Source organism: Aspergillus oryzae, chromosome 1, assembly GCF_000184455.2.
Source record: "Aspergillus oryzae RIB40 DNA, chromosome 1".
NCBI lineage: Eukaryota > Fungi > Ascomycota > Eurotiomycetes > Eurotiales > Aspergillaceae > Aspergillus > Aspergillus oryzae.
In genome coordinates, this window is record NC_036435.1 from 5,078,603 (window position 1) to 5,091,966 (window position 13,364).

The window sequence follows — 13,364 nt, forward strand, 5'->3', positions numbered from 1 at the left end:
CCTTCACATCCAATCCCAGTGACACCTAATGGTCACGGCTCGAATTCCCCACAACCTCCATATTCCTCTGTCTTATTCTACTCTATGTCTTTAACAGCCCTGGCCATTTCCCTGTGTAGTACAAACCAGGCCTGCAACGGCGTCGACACGAACCCAGAATCAAACGTCATGCCATGAAAACTTTATTGGCTTCGGATCAGGACCCGTTCCTGGCTGGATGTTAAAGTATCAACTTATTTCCCATAAGCGTAAACAGTGAGTTTGTATCAATATACCACCCCCTGCAAATGCGCCCTCCGAAGCCAAGCTAGTCGGCGACGTCATCGGACTCTGACTGGTCTAGCCAGCGTTTAGGGCAGATTTCATAGGGATCTGGACACTGATGTTTGCTGGGGCTCATGGACCAGTGGAGTGGGATGTGAATAGCGTGTTTGGGGATGCAATAGCCCCTGTATATGTGGTCTTTTGAACTAGCATAGGCTATGCATTTTCACAGACGATGGATCGCCACCCAAGAGTGTCTCTAACTACCACCTCGGAGTATGGTATGCTCTTTCTATCTGTCAGTGTAGGAAGTCGATTGGATCTGACAGCACGGCCAAGCTCTTGAGAGCACCATCGTAACAAACAGGGGATGCGGTGACAGTGGCGAGAATAAATCACATAACAGGATTGACCTCCTGAGAGAATTAATAGATCCTTTTCGGCCTTCGGGGCTGCTGCAGGCTGTCGAGGCCACTACTATAGTTGTGAGGCACAAATATAATTCCAGTCCGAGCTAGAGCCGGCTTCCCTGCAATCCCCGCCCCGGTGCCAACTTTAAGATCTAAAACAGGTACGGATCCCGGGGTTGAACCCCCTAAGTAACAGCTGCTGTATCCAACCAAAAGCTAGTCCCGGGCCAAGATATTGGCCAACGGCTATTTCACACCAAAACTTGGTGATTTCGATTGCAATTTTCACAACAAAATAATTTATTAACGGTCTTTATAACTTCTACGGAACTGAATAATATCTGTATTCTTCAACCTATTTACTTTTGGTACTGGATTTTGTTTATTGGTTATGTGGCGTAGTCTAAAGCTTAACAGAAGTTAGAATATCTAGTTTCCCATAGAAAAATATATATATCTTAGTTAATTCTACTCTACTATATATTTATTAGCCTACAGCTTATTAAACTAATAAGATAATAAACAATTTCTATATAAATATTTCAAGTCTAGTAGTTGTTAATACAAATATATAATAAAATTACAAGGTTACTCTATAATCTTGTTGAGTAAGATCTATGTAAATATACCAGGTTTTGGTATAAAACGGGTGTTTGGCCAATGCTTTTGTCCTAGAACTGTAAATGCGGACTGGCAACAATGACTTGCAGTAACTAGGAGCGATATAGTGCAGTAGCTAGCTGGCAGACCGAATAAAACATCTGTATAGGCACCCGCCTTGATGTCGTCCGGGAAATAGGCTAATAGGCCCATTCCATGCCTTTTTCCCGTCTATGCTCCGACAAAATCCCACAGGCTCCACTTCCCCGCATGACTACGTGGATTTCCCGTAGGGTTCTAACTTCTCCATATTAGTCCGTTGTTGTTTTAGCCCCTGGGGGGTCAGAAACTAGTGGAACTGCCTCAGGCTGGGGCAAAAGAGGCAGTCTCACTAGTTTCTGACCCCTCAGCAACTCGTAGCCTTAATCACTTAATGTGTGCAGATCGTCGGCGCATCCAACGCCGAGGTAGCTGCTCCTAATCGACTGAGTCGAGGTAGTGAAGGCGATGTAAGATATAAAGTGTGTCACCGTTCTACCGTGAACGACTGTAGCAAGTGCTCCACAGCAAATTCCTTTCGCACCTGTAACTACAATGCCACCCTACAAGCATCTCTGCGCGGTAGTCGCTCTGGCAGCCCTCCTCATACCGGGAAGCCGTGGGGCGACCTTTGATGGCTCTCGCTACCTCTGGTACGACACGCCCGGTACACGATTCAACGCAAGTCTTCCAGTCGGTAATGGCCGTTTGGGCGGAACGCTCTACTGCCTCCCGACAGAGATTGTCACCTGGAACGAAGACTCGGTCTGGAGTGGTACCTTCCAGGATCGAGTGAACTCAAACGCCCTAGACGGGTTCCCTAAAGTCCGAAACCTCCTGGTCAATGGAAACATCACGGCTGCAGGGGAATTGGCTTTGTCAGATATGACCGGGTCGTCTGTAGACCAGCGCGAGTATCAGGTTCTGTCGAACCTGTATGTTGATCTTGGCCAGAGGGGGGATGCAACGAATCTGGTCTGGTACCTTGATACTCTTGAAGGATACACAGCTTGCGAGTATGGGTTTGATGGCGTGAGCTACACGTGAGGTTCTTTCTAGATATCTCTGTTGATAAGTGCTGACACAATACAGCCGAGAGCTCATTGCAAGCGCACCGTCTGGCGTGCTTGGTTTCCGTATCCAGACCAACACTTCGCGAGCGATCAACTTGAATGCGTACCTACAACGGTCAAAATTCATTTAGTTGAATAATGCCAGTGTTGCAAATGGCATCGCCTCGATCGTGATGAAAGCCCGCACGGGAGAGGCGGATTACTCTACCTTTACTGCAGGGGTGAGAGTGGTCGTTGATGGAGGTTAGACCCCATTCCAATAAGTGGAGTGACAAGTACTAACTGACGGTAGGCAACGTGACTGCCAATGGGGACAAACTGTATGTGACAGGCGCGACGACTGTGGTCTTCTTCCTCGACGCAGAGTCGTCCTATCGGTATGCGACAGATAGCGACCAAGAGACGGAATTGAATCGGAAGCTCGACGCTGCCACCGAGCTGGGCTACGAGGCACTCCGTAAGGAGGCAATTACAGATCACAAAGACCTTGCGGGCCGGGTTACTCTTGACTTGGGTTCCTCAACTGATGACGCTGCTTCGCTGCCACCAAACGAGCGCATGACGAACTACAGATCATCTCCAGACCATGACGTTCAATTTGCGACTCTCGTGTTCAATTACGGAAGGCATCTGCTGATCGCCTCATCTCGCAGGACCAGAGAGCGGTCGTTGTCCCCTGGCTTGCAAGGGATCTGGAACCAGGACTACAGCCCATCCTGGGGTGCGAAATACACGGTCAACATCAACCTCGAGATGAACTACTGGCCTGCAGAAACGACTAATCTGAACGAACTGACTTCCCCACTGTGGGATCTTCTCGCACTTATCCAGGAGCGCGGGGGAGACGTGGCGGAGAAGATGCATGGGTGCCCGGGGTTCGTGCTGCACCATAATACCGATCTCTGGGGAGATTCCGTGCCCGTTCACAATGGAACGAAGTATTCAATCTGGCCGATGGGGGGCGCTTGGTTGGCTCTTCACATGATGGAACATTACCGGTTCACCGGCGACAAGACATTCCTCAAGGAGCAGGCGTGTCCGATCTTCAAGAGTGCGTTTGAGTTTTTTGAATGCTACCTCTTCGATGTGGATGGATACCTGACTACCGGACCCTCGTGCTCACCGGAGAATGCGTTCCAGATTCCCTCGGATATGACGGTCGCAGGAAAAGAAGAGGCACTGACAATGAGCCCGACACTGGACAACAGCATGCTATTCGAATTGCTGACTGCGCTGAATGAAACGCACCAAATCCTCGAAATCGACAACGACCTGTCAGGCTCCGTGCAAACGTACTTGGGCAAGATCAGACCTCCGCGAATTGGCTCAGATGGGCAGATCCTCTAATGGATCGAGGAGTTTTGCCGAAACCGATCCCGCCCATCGTCAATTTTCACCTCTATTCGGTCTCTTTCCAGGGACACAGCTCACCCCGCTTGCTTCGACTAAGCTTGCCGACGCCGCGGGCGTGCTACTTGACCGCCGGATGAATAGTGGAGGTGGTAGCCGGGGATGGTCGCGAGCGTGGTCTATTTCCTTGTATGCCCGGCTTTACCGGGGGGATGAGGCCTGGGACAATGTGCAAGCATGGATCCAAACCTTCCTGTTAACCAACCTCTGGAACAGCGACAAAGGCGGATCGACTGTCTTCCAGATCGACGGAAACCTAGACTACGCAGCTGCTATCCCGGAGTTGTTGCTGCAGAACCATCCGGGCGTTGTTCATCTTCTGCCCGCGCTGCCGTCCGCCGTTCCCACTGGATCCGTTTCTGGTCTTGTTGCTCGTGGCGGCTTCGAGGTGGATATTGCTTGGGAGGATGGTGCGCTTACAAACGCGACCATAACGTCGTTGTTGGGCAATAAGCTCACCCTCTTGTTAATGGCGATACATCATTGTATGTCAGCGGCAACAAGTATACTGGACCGGTTTCTACGGAGAAGGGAAAAAAAGAAGGGAAAGAAGTATACTATTACTTTCTAGTGGGGTAGGGGGCGCGGGGAGTCGAATAATTCATGGATAGGTAGTTAGCCTCAAAGGAAGAAAGGCTCTGTTATTGGCTTGACGTTGACACTTTCCACTCGAAATGAATTTTGACTCTATCCAAGTCTTGCTCCACTTCGAAATTTTGCTCGGATGTTTCTGTTCACTATGGCATGTAAACCCTCCTTGGGCTCACCGGAAGCGCAGAAAAAGGGCACGAAGCGCATATAGAGAGTACTGTTGGCACAGCCGGTGGAGTGATATACGAGGTGTAGTACTATTGACTACGACAGCCGGATGAGTCACAGACAGTTATCTTGAGGTAAAAGCAGATCCTAGCGGTCTGCTGTACATTACTCTGATAGTGTCTCTTGCATCTGCCCTTTGCTTCGCATGAATGACCTCGTCCTCTCCGGAATGTGGAGAACCATTCAAGCAAATGTGGGGAAAGAGGATGAATCCACAAAGTTCGATGGTTCTCACTAAGCATTCTAGCTCGCCAAGACGGTGAAATAAAAGCCGATGCTACAATGCCCGAATTCGCCCGACATAATTATCCATACGAGTAAACACCACGCGTGGCCCATGTCAACAGGCGGCCTGAGGAAGCAGGCTGGCCACATAGATCTATGCATCTATGACCCCATGTTTATGGTTTAAATACTACACGTACAGCGAGGTGGAATCGGGCCACCAATTGGCTATCCTTGGCTTGAGAATTCCTCGACTAACATAACATCATGTCCTCCTTCTGGAAGAAACCCAGCTTGAGGGTGCGTGACGGCGACAGGACTCGCGCTGTCGAATTGACCCTGCGAGAGTCGCTGTACCCGATTTGTCTCGTAACCAGCCTCTTCTTCCTGTGGGGCTTCTCTTACGGTCTGCTCGATACTCTGAACAAACATTTCCAGGAGACACTGAATATCTCCCAGGCACGGTCCTCGGGTCTTCAGGCTGCCTACTTTGGGTTCGTACCTATAGTTACCATGTATCCACGGCAATAGAAGCTGATTTGACCAGGGCCTATCCCCTCGCACCGCTTGGGCACCCGGCATGGATTCTTCGCCACTATGGTTATCGAGCTGTCTATATCTGGGGACTCTTCCTGTACGGTCATTCTCATACCCGAGGCAAGCACGGGTGATGGGCTTGAGGATGATAATGTGAACGTCTTGAGACTCAAAACCGTCAACGAGGCGGTTGAGCAGAGGGATCTAGTGCTCTCTGGGACAGTCCGCCAGATCCTGGGCGACTGGGCGGAATATGATCTCAGCAAGGGTCAGACCAAGCAAGATGCCCGATCTTGGTGGCCAGGCATATCGGCGGGGGTCTTGGCTGGTGTTTTGGTGATGGGCATGTCCTGCCTGTTGTTCAAACGGTCTTCGCTGTCTCCGTTTTTTAATCATGTACGCTCATAGGTATCTTGTGTTAATAGACGGGAATAAATAAATTCTTCGACTGTCCCGGCACATAGGAAGTAGAAGTTTGCTCCTCGGCTCTTATAATACTGCCGTCGACATTGCATAGAGCAAGGGTGTGTCGTTTAACATTCCGTAGAAACCATCTGGGGGTACAATAGCTAAATATCCGCTTCTCGGATTGCTGGCTCAGCACCCGCGAAGGTGATCCTTGTTCCTTACGGCTATGCGAGGCCCCAGTGGTACTTATTCCGACTGGTCCTGGGTGAGGGCACATATATAAGTTCCGTCAGAGCTTATGGATATAAGTTTCTGTAAGAAATCTTAAAACAAAATCTAACTCCAGATGGCTTAAGTAGTAAAAAAATCTCTAAGGTTTATAAAGATTCCAATAACTCTAATATAGAAGAACACAGTTCCAACTAAATTACAATTATACTTAATTCTACTATATTTGAAGCTTTTCAGACAGCCGCTGAAGGTTCAGATGTCTCCTTAATAGTTCCTAACGGGGTACCAGTCTTTACTTGATTGTATTGAATCGACGTGAGGGATAAAATCGGTATGCTACTATTCCTTGTATTGAGACAATTGCCCTTGTGTTTGCCCAAGGATCACGCGTTTCATTGGTATCCATGTGTGATCATCCCCTTCGACATGTTACCCTCCGCCCTTAAGCAAGGGGCCACCATCTCAGCATATCCTGATAATTAGTTATGACGGGACGAGGAATGTCGGTGAGTACGAAAACAAAATAAATATGGAACACAACTGAATAGGGGCACACCTTCAACGACCTCCGTTAAATTGTGAACGAATATGGTTTATTGTTTTTGGCAAACAGTGTCGTCAGACCCACAAATATCGATTGGGACGCTCATATCGCGATGCCGAATATGACACCGTCAGAGTGCCTGGAGCGCCTTGGGCATGGCGAGCGTGACGTTGAGAGGGACTCCTCTCCTAGTCAGGATGAGAAGCGGCCAATTACTGGGATCAAAGTGTGTCCCACCCACAGAATGGAAATGTACTTGTTGACTGTTGCAGTGGTTTCTACTGGTAGCGAGCACTTTGACAGGTAGCTTCCTCTACGCTTTGGACAATACTATTGTGGCCAATATTGCACCGGTTTGTTTTCGGGACCCTCTTTGCTCTTCGGTTGTTGCAAATAACTCACTAATGCTTGGCAGGTTATTGTGAACCACTTTGATTCCGTTGATGATTTGCCATGGATGTCGGTTGGGTAAGTCATATCGTAAGCCAAACATATACAACATTTTGCTGATAAGTCCGCCTCATAGGTTTATGATCGGAGCCGTGGCGGTGGTTCTCATTGTGGGTAAATTGTATACTCTCTACAACGCCAAGTGGTTGTACATCATTTTCACAGTCATCTTTATGGCTGCTTCGGCACTCTGCGGCGCCGCTCCGACTATAAATGCTGAGATTGTTGGACGAGTATTTGCTGGTGTGGGAGGAAATGGGATGTATATTGGTGTCCTCACGCTGCTATCGCTGAATACGACGAGCCGCGAACGTCCACAGTATCTCAGTCTAACGTACGTATATGGAGTAGGCACTTATGAACAGGCCCTGGCTAACTGAGAGATAGCGGGCTAGTCTGGGGCCTAGGAACAGTCCTCGGCCCAGTTGTCGGCGGTGGATTTGAGTTGTATACCTGGCGCTGGGCCTTCTATATTAACTTGTTATTCGGCATTATCCTACTTCCACTTTATCTTTTTGTGATTCCGTCCATGTCTGTAACACCGGACCTATCCCTGCGACATAAACTGGCTACTTTCGACTGGGTTGGATCCATCCTCAGTGTTGCGGCATTCACAACCCTAGTTATGGGTATTAACTTTGGAGGAACGCTCTATGCCTGGAATGCAGCACAGATCATTGCTCTTTTTGTTCTGTCGGGTGTCCTGTGGATAACATTTGCTTTACAGCAGGGATTCGCTATTGCCACCTCCTTCTACAACCGGATATTCCCCATACATTTACTGAAGCGAAAGGAGCCGGCTCTTCTGTTCATTGTATGTGCCTCGGCGGGTATAGTCACTTACCCGAGCGTCTATTACATTCCGATCTACTTCCAATATACAAAAGGCGATAATGCAATTTTATCAGCTGTACGGCTACTTCCTTTTATCTGTCTGCTAGTCGTGGCCATTCAGGGAAGTGGCATCATGATGTCCCGACTTGGTTACTATAAGCCATGGTATCTGGCCGGAAGCGCCATTGCCCTTATTCCAGCAGTTCTAATGGGTACGTGAACTAAACCTGCAACAGGTTCTACGCTATGACTAATTACAAATAACAAAAAGCTACTATCGTGGAAACACACACATCTCCCAGCGTGCTATACGGTCTCGAACTTGTTCTAGGATTAGGTGCCGGCTTGTACGCTCAGGCCGCATTTGCTGTGATCCAAGCTGTCACCCCGCCGGCTGATAGCGGTGACGGATTGACTCTAATGATACTTGGTTTGCCGACTCTACATCGAGATGAAGTATTGTTCATCGACCGCTAACATTTCGATAGCTCAACTTACTGGAATGACACTGGGGCTGTCCATTACGGGTGCCATCTTCGTCAATGTCGCCCAAAACCGCTTATACCAATTGTTACCGAAGCTTCCCCGGGAACAGGTCTCTCGCATTGTGTCAGGGACCAGCAGTAAGCTTCTGGCCAAGTTACCTATGCACATCCGAGAGCAAGCTCTGGACATCATTGTCCTTGCTTGGCGTGACGTGTAAGTTGAATACTTCTTTCCTGATCGATCATTTGGCTGTTTATCGTCCTCATGCATCATAACAGTTTTACGGTTGTCTACGTTGGTGCAGCCCTCAGCCTCGTCTGCGCAATCTTCCTGGCGGTAGGTTTTAGCTTTACGCCTCCTTGTGTCGATACTGATTGTTTACAGAATAAGCGAGCCAATATAAGTGCTGGTGCGGGTGGTGCTTGAGCTCCATTTCATTTTCACTCTAGAAAGCTAGCAATGAGTATACGAGCTATGTGACTATCCCTTTCCGCATCAGCTCGTCTTTGATCCCTTACACTACATTGGATCTATCGAATACTGTATACAACATTGAATGAAAATGGATCGGTAGTGTCGATTTACAAAATTCTATGTCTTTCGCAAAGCTTGTTCCGCTCCTGCTCCCAATCACATATGTGCTTGGGTACAATCACATCAATCCCACGTACCTTGATGCTGTTGTGCATAACAGAGCAAAATCATGAGTATGTCTAGGTTGACGGATAGTTTCAACCCAGAGATAAACTTGCAAACTATTCACAGTATACCATTAATATTCTGGTTACTGAACTGGCAGCTGGAGAAGAATTGTCTGTGCGCAAACCGATGGCTTGCTCCCTTGCAATGCCAGTCGAGCTGTGCGATGGGCCCACCTTTGCGGTATTCCAGCTGTGGGTAAAGTGATGGTGAGTCTACCCAGTTTCTAAACTCTGGGTTGCTCTTATTAAAAAGTTGGTATGTGTAGCTATATTCTGATTCTGGCCTGGAATTGTTATATCAGGGAGCGAAGGTATCCTTGAGCGCTCGACAAATAATGTAAGCTTTGACTACCGATTAAATGGTGAAGCGGGCTATAAGACAAAGCTGTTATTGATAATAAAACTTGACCTTCCATTCAAATTGCTAACTGTAGTCTTGGGAGACCGATCGGACTTAAAAAACTAGTTTGAACGTGCTTCAAGTGGCTCAATCCATGGAGCCTGGAATCTGACGGCAGGTATCTCATAGACACGATTGTCATATAACAACTATGATTAACCGGACGGGTTTCCGATCCCTCGCTCAAACTATTCATTCCCGAGGACGAGTGGCCGTGAAAATCCTGAAGGGAGGGCAACGCAAAAAGTCATCCCAGTCGACATCATGCGAAAGAGGCTTTGGGAAGTTTTGCCACTGGAACCCAGACAGACCAGCCAACTTGCTGGTTTTCTCATACAACGCACGAGGAAGATAAATGTTATTGAATGAGAATGGCGTCGATGCAAACAACGTCACTTGAACCTCCAAACCGCCCTCATCAATCTCACGAACCACCTTCAACTCTTGCCCATATTGCGGCCCCTGAGGAAAGGCGGCGAGATCTTCCAGAATATGGACATTCGGGCTAATCCCGATGATTCTGCCACCTGGTTTCAGGCTTTTGTAGATGTTACTCCACATATCCACAAGCTGGTTCTGGTTGCTGCTGTAATTCAGCAACCAAGGAGCTAGGACAATGTCAAACTGTCCAAATTCAAACGGCTGGCCACAATCCGCAACGTGAAATTCAAGTCGTTTGTCACCTTTGGCATTCACCCGTGCTGCGTCGACCATTGCTTCGGAAATATCCACACCGACGGCCCTGCTGGCGCCCCATTCCACAGCTTTTCTGCAGTAATAACCCAGGCCACAGGCGAGTTCAAGGATTGTTAGGCCTTCGATATCTCCGAGACAGGTTTTCAGGGCTGCCGCCTGTAGTTTCCCGGTTGGGAGATTGGGGACATCATCGTATGCTGCCCCGATTGTGTCGTATTGCTGGATTGTCATATTGAAGCTCACTGGAGGAAGGTTGTGGATGGCTATGTCCTCGTGTAGAGTATGAGAAGATTCAAACTGGTAGGCAATGAGAAGGAAGGATTGATGGTGTTTCGAGTAAATCAGAGCATATCCCGAGAGGCCTCTTCCTAAATTTATATATTGGTCGACGTTTAGGCGCTGAACCAACGGCACCAATAGAACTGAAGAACGTCATATGCATATTACGTACTGACATTAATCTGCAGTTAGGGTAGTATTCCCTTACCTTTCACATTCTCCACTTACTCCTCGCTCACAGCGTCTAGATACTTGCTCTTTCCTTTTGGTCTGTTGAACCAACCTTGGCAAATTTGGCTGCTGTTGGGATTGATTTCCCCCATCCATTGCGCTATGTAACAGGCCGTCTATGAAAACAGCCATATTGAATACAGTGCTTTGACTTGAAACCAAGACACTGGAAGCACCTTCCTGTCGGGCATGTTTTCTTTTGGCCATTCGTCGGACTTGGCCGAGTGGAGAAAAGGAATAAGAAGTCCACAATAGTATATAGGAACTGGCATGAAAGGATGTAAGGAGAGGCACAAGACGACATACCTATCCCCGCAGTCAAGATATGACGTTGGTCCATTCCTACACTCTTACCCCTTAAGATGATCATTCCTCAACCTTCTGCGGTACGACAGTATGAACGCTTCCATAATCTTCAAGTTGATGGTCTTTCCAATGACGATTGTTCTCATAATGACAGGTGGCCAGACAAATATGTATTTCGGACTCGTCGGCATAATACAATATTCGTTTCCAAAGCTTTCCCAGCCCTGTACCGCTGGTAAGTGTATACGGTTACTTGGTCAAGGTCCGTACATCATAGTCGGGGGGTTTGTGACACAACATGACAGAAGTGGGGGCATTAATAAGGGCAGAGAGAAGTAAGCAGGGTCAAATGGCATATGCAGCTTCGACAAGTTTCCAAACGTATGCCAACAAGTAGCATCCTGGGTATGCGGTATGCCACGTATGTGGTATGTTAGGCGTCCAACGGCCTCAGGCTCTAAGGTCCTTCCAAAATGAGCGATGATGTATACGCGAAGCTGACTTAAGTAGTATTGCAGGACTGCAAATCCAGGGATTTACATTATGACCACCATAGCAGGTCTACAATGGTTAATGTAGACGGAGTCTAACTCAGACCCACGATTCCGAAACCCTAACATGGAGGATTCCCACCGATGCCAAGATATATAAAATTCTATCCTGCTTAACTATACTAAATCGTCCTAAGATTCAATTCATGCATAACTATTATCTGATTGTCCCTGGTCGGCATTACGAGCCACTGTGCTATCACTTCCCTGCCTGACCGACAAGGATTTCTGTCATTATAGATTAGTCTTAACCGACGAGCTTCGCAAATTACGTGCCGTTCCGGCTTAGTGAACCGTGCAATTTTCTGTACATATCTCAAGCTTATGACAGATACCGTGAACATATAAAGCGGTTCCACCAAGAGTGCAAGCGGAATTGATACACGGCCGGAGAATGGTTCGATCCCGTTCGGCATTCGGGGTGGCGGAACACCGTCGAGATTCACACTATTGGCATCGCTATTTGATGCCCCTATTTTTCCGAATGTGCTTCTTCCGCTTAGTCATGCTACTCCACGTCTCTGATTCGCTGGATTTGTACATTGTCAGCGGAACCCTAATCTCAGCCCGAAACAAGTGATGCAATAGATCGAACTTCTAACTTTGGAGCTATCAAAAGCTAAAAAGGTAAAAGGGATGTTCGGCAAAACGCAGATAAATAAATAGCGGGCCTCGCCGATCTTTGGATTCAAAATAGTTGTGCTCACTTCACACCAACCTCCGCCATGACAGCAACTTCATCCTCCCCGGTGGGGGGGTCTTCGAAAGATATGCGAAAGAACTTCTTGATCGGCTTAGGTATCAGCTTTACCCTCTTACAACTTCTGTTCCTGGGTAATATGTGTTATCTCTATGGGACGCAATATCGTGATGGCACCCGTTTTCATAAGTTGAAGATGCTTTACGTCGATTATGATGGAGACGTGGTCGGTCAGTCGGTGGTCGATGCATACGGAATGCTGAGCAGTGACGAGTTCCCGTCACTTATCCAATCACCTGCCAGTGAATATCCAACGCCAAAGGACGTCAAGACGGCGGTCTGCAAAGGCGACTACTGGGGCGCAGTGTATGCCCATCCAGGGGCATCATCGAACCTATCCGCTGCCCTGGCCACGGGCAACGGTAATAGAACCTCCCTCACGTACATCTGGAACGGAGCACGGTACCCAGCCTTTTCACAGAGTGCAATCTACTCCAGTATCATGAGTCTGGTCCAGGTGACAAAGTCGGCATACTACGCCCGCAATGCATCGAGCGTCCTCGCCACTGCACCCCTATCGAAGAACCCGGCAAGCTTGCAAGCCTTCCTCGACCCCATCCAAGCAAACGAAATCAACATCAAAGTAACCGAGCAAGGCAGCCGGGTATTATACAACACCGTCTCAATGGTAATGCCCATCATCCAACAATTCTTCTTCATGATGGCCCTGAACGGCATCTCGGCGCAATTCCACCTCTACACCAAACTAGGGCCGACGCGCAACGGCCTCCTCCGTCTGTGTGTCTCGCTCGCATACACCTTCATCGGATCACTATGCATGGCCGGATATATCTGGGCATATAGAGAGTCATGGGACGTCAACAGCAACCAATTCGTACTCTCCTGGATGAGTGTCTGGCTGTACATGCACATCAACTTCCTTATCGTCGATATCTTGACCGCGTTCATCCCCATGCAATTCCTCCCCTTTTGCATCCTAACCTGGGCTATCATCAACGTCGCAAGCTCCATTAGTCCGTTCGAACTCAGTCCCGGGTTCTATCGCTGGGGTTATGCCCTCCCAGCTCACGAGCTATACCAAGTCCTCGTCCAGATCTGGAGCGACGGTTGCGAGGACCAGCTGTATCGCGCTCTCCCGATCATGTTCTC

The 13,364-nt window shown here is 48.3% G+C and overlaps 3 protein-coding genes across 3 annotated transcripts; all 3 read left to right on the forward strand.

Moving 5' to 3' along the window:
* Positions 1–1,868: 1,868 nt before the first annotated feature.
* Positions 1,869–3,733, forward strand: AO090005000512 (uncharacterized protein; the record flags this gene model as incomplete). The annotated part of the gene is made up of 3 exons (XM_023234069.1): positions 1,869–2,356; positions 2,532–2,629; positions 2,679–3,733. The coding sequence occupies 3 exons, from the start codon at positions 1,869–1,871 to the stop codon at positions 3,731–3,733; spliced, it is 1,641 nt and encodes a 546-aa protein (XP_023088988.1).
* Positions 3,734–5,107: 1,374 nt separating this feature from the next.
* Positions 5,108–5,511, forward strand: AO090005000511 (MFS transporter; the record flags this gene model as incomplete). Its single annotated transcript, XM_023234070.1, has 2 exons — positions 5,108–5,334; positions 5,388–5,511. 2 exons carry the CDS (start codon positions 5,108–5,110, stop codon positions 5,509–5,511), a joined length of 351 nt encoding a protein of 116 aa, XP_023088987.1.
* A 1,161-nt stretch (positions 5,512–6,672) lies between these two features.
* Positions 6,673–10,413, forward strand: AO090005000510 (uncharacterized protein; the record flags this gene model as incomplete). Its single annotated transcript, XM_023234071.1, has 8 exons — positions 6,673–6,786; positions 6,833–6,913; positions 6,976–7,028; positions 7,087–7,344; positions 7,398–8,056; positions 8,116–8,274; positions 8,333–8,543; positions 10,290–10,413. The coding sequence occupies 8 exons, from the start codon at positions 6,673–6,675 to the stop codon at positions 10,411–10,413; spliced, it is 1,659 nt and encodes a 552-aa protein (XP_023088986.1).
* Positions 10,414–13,364: the final 2,951 nt, after the last annotated feature.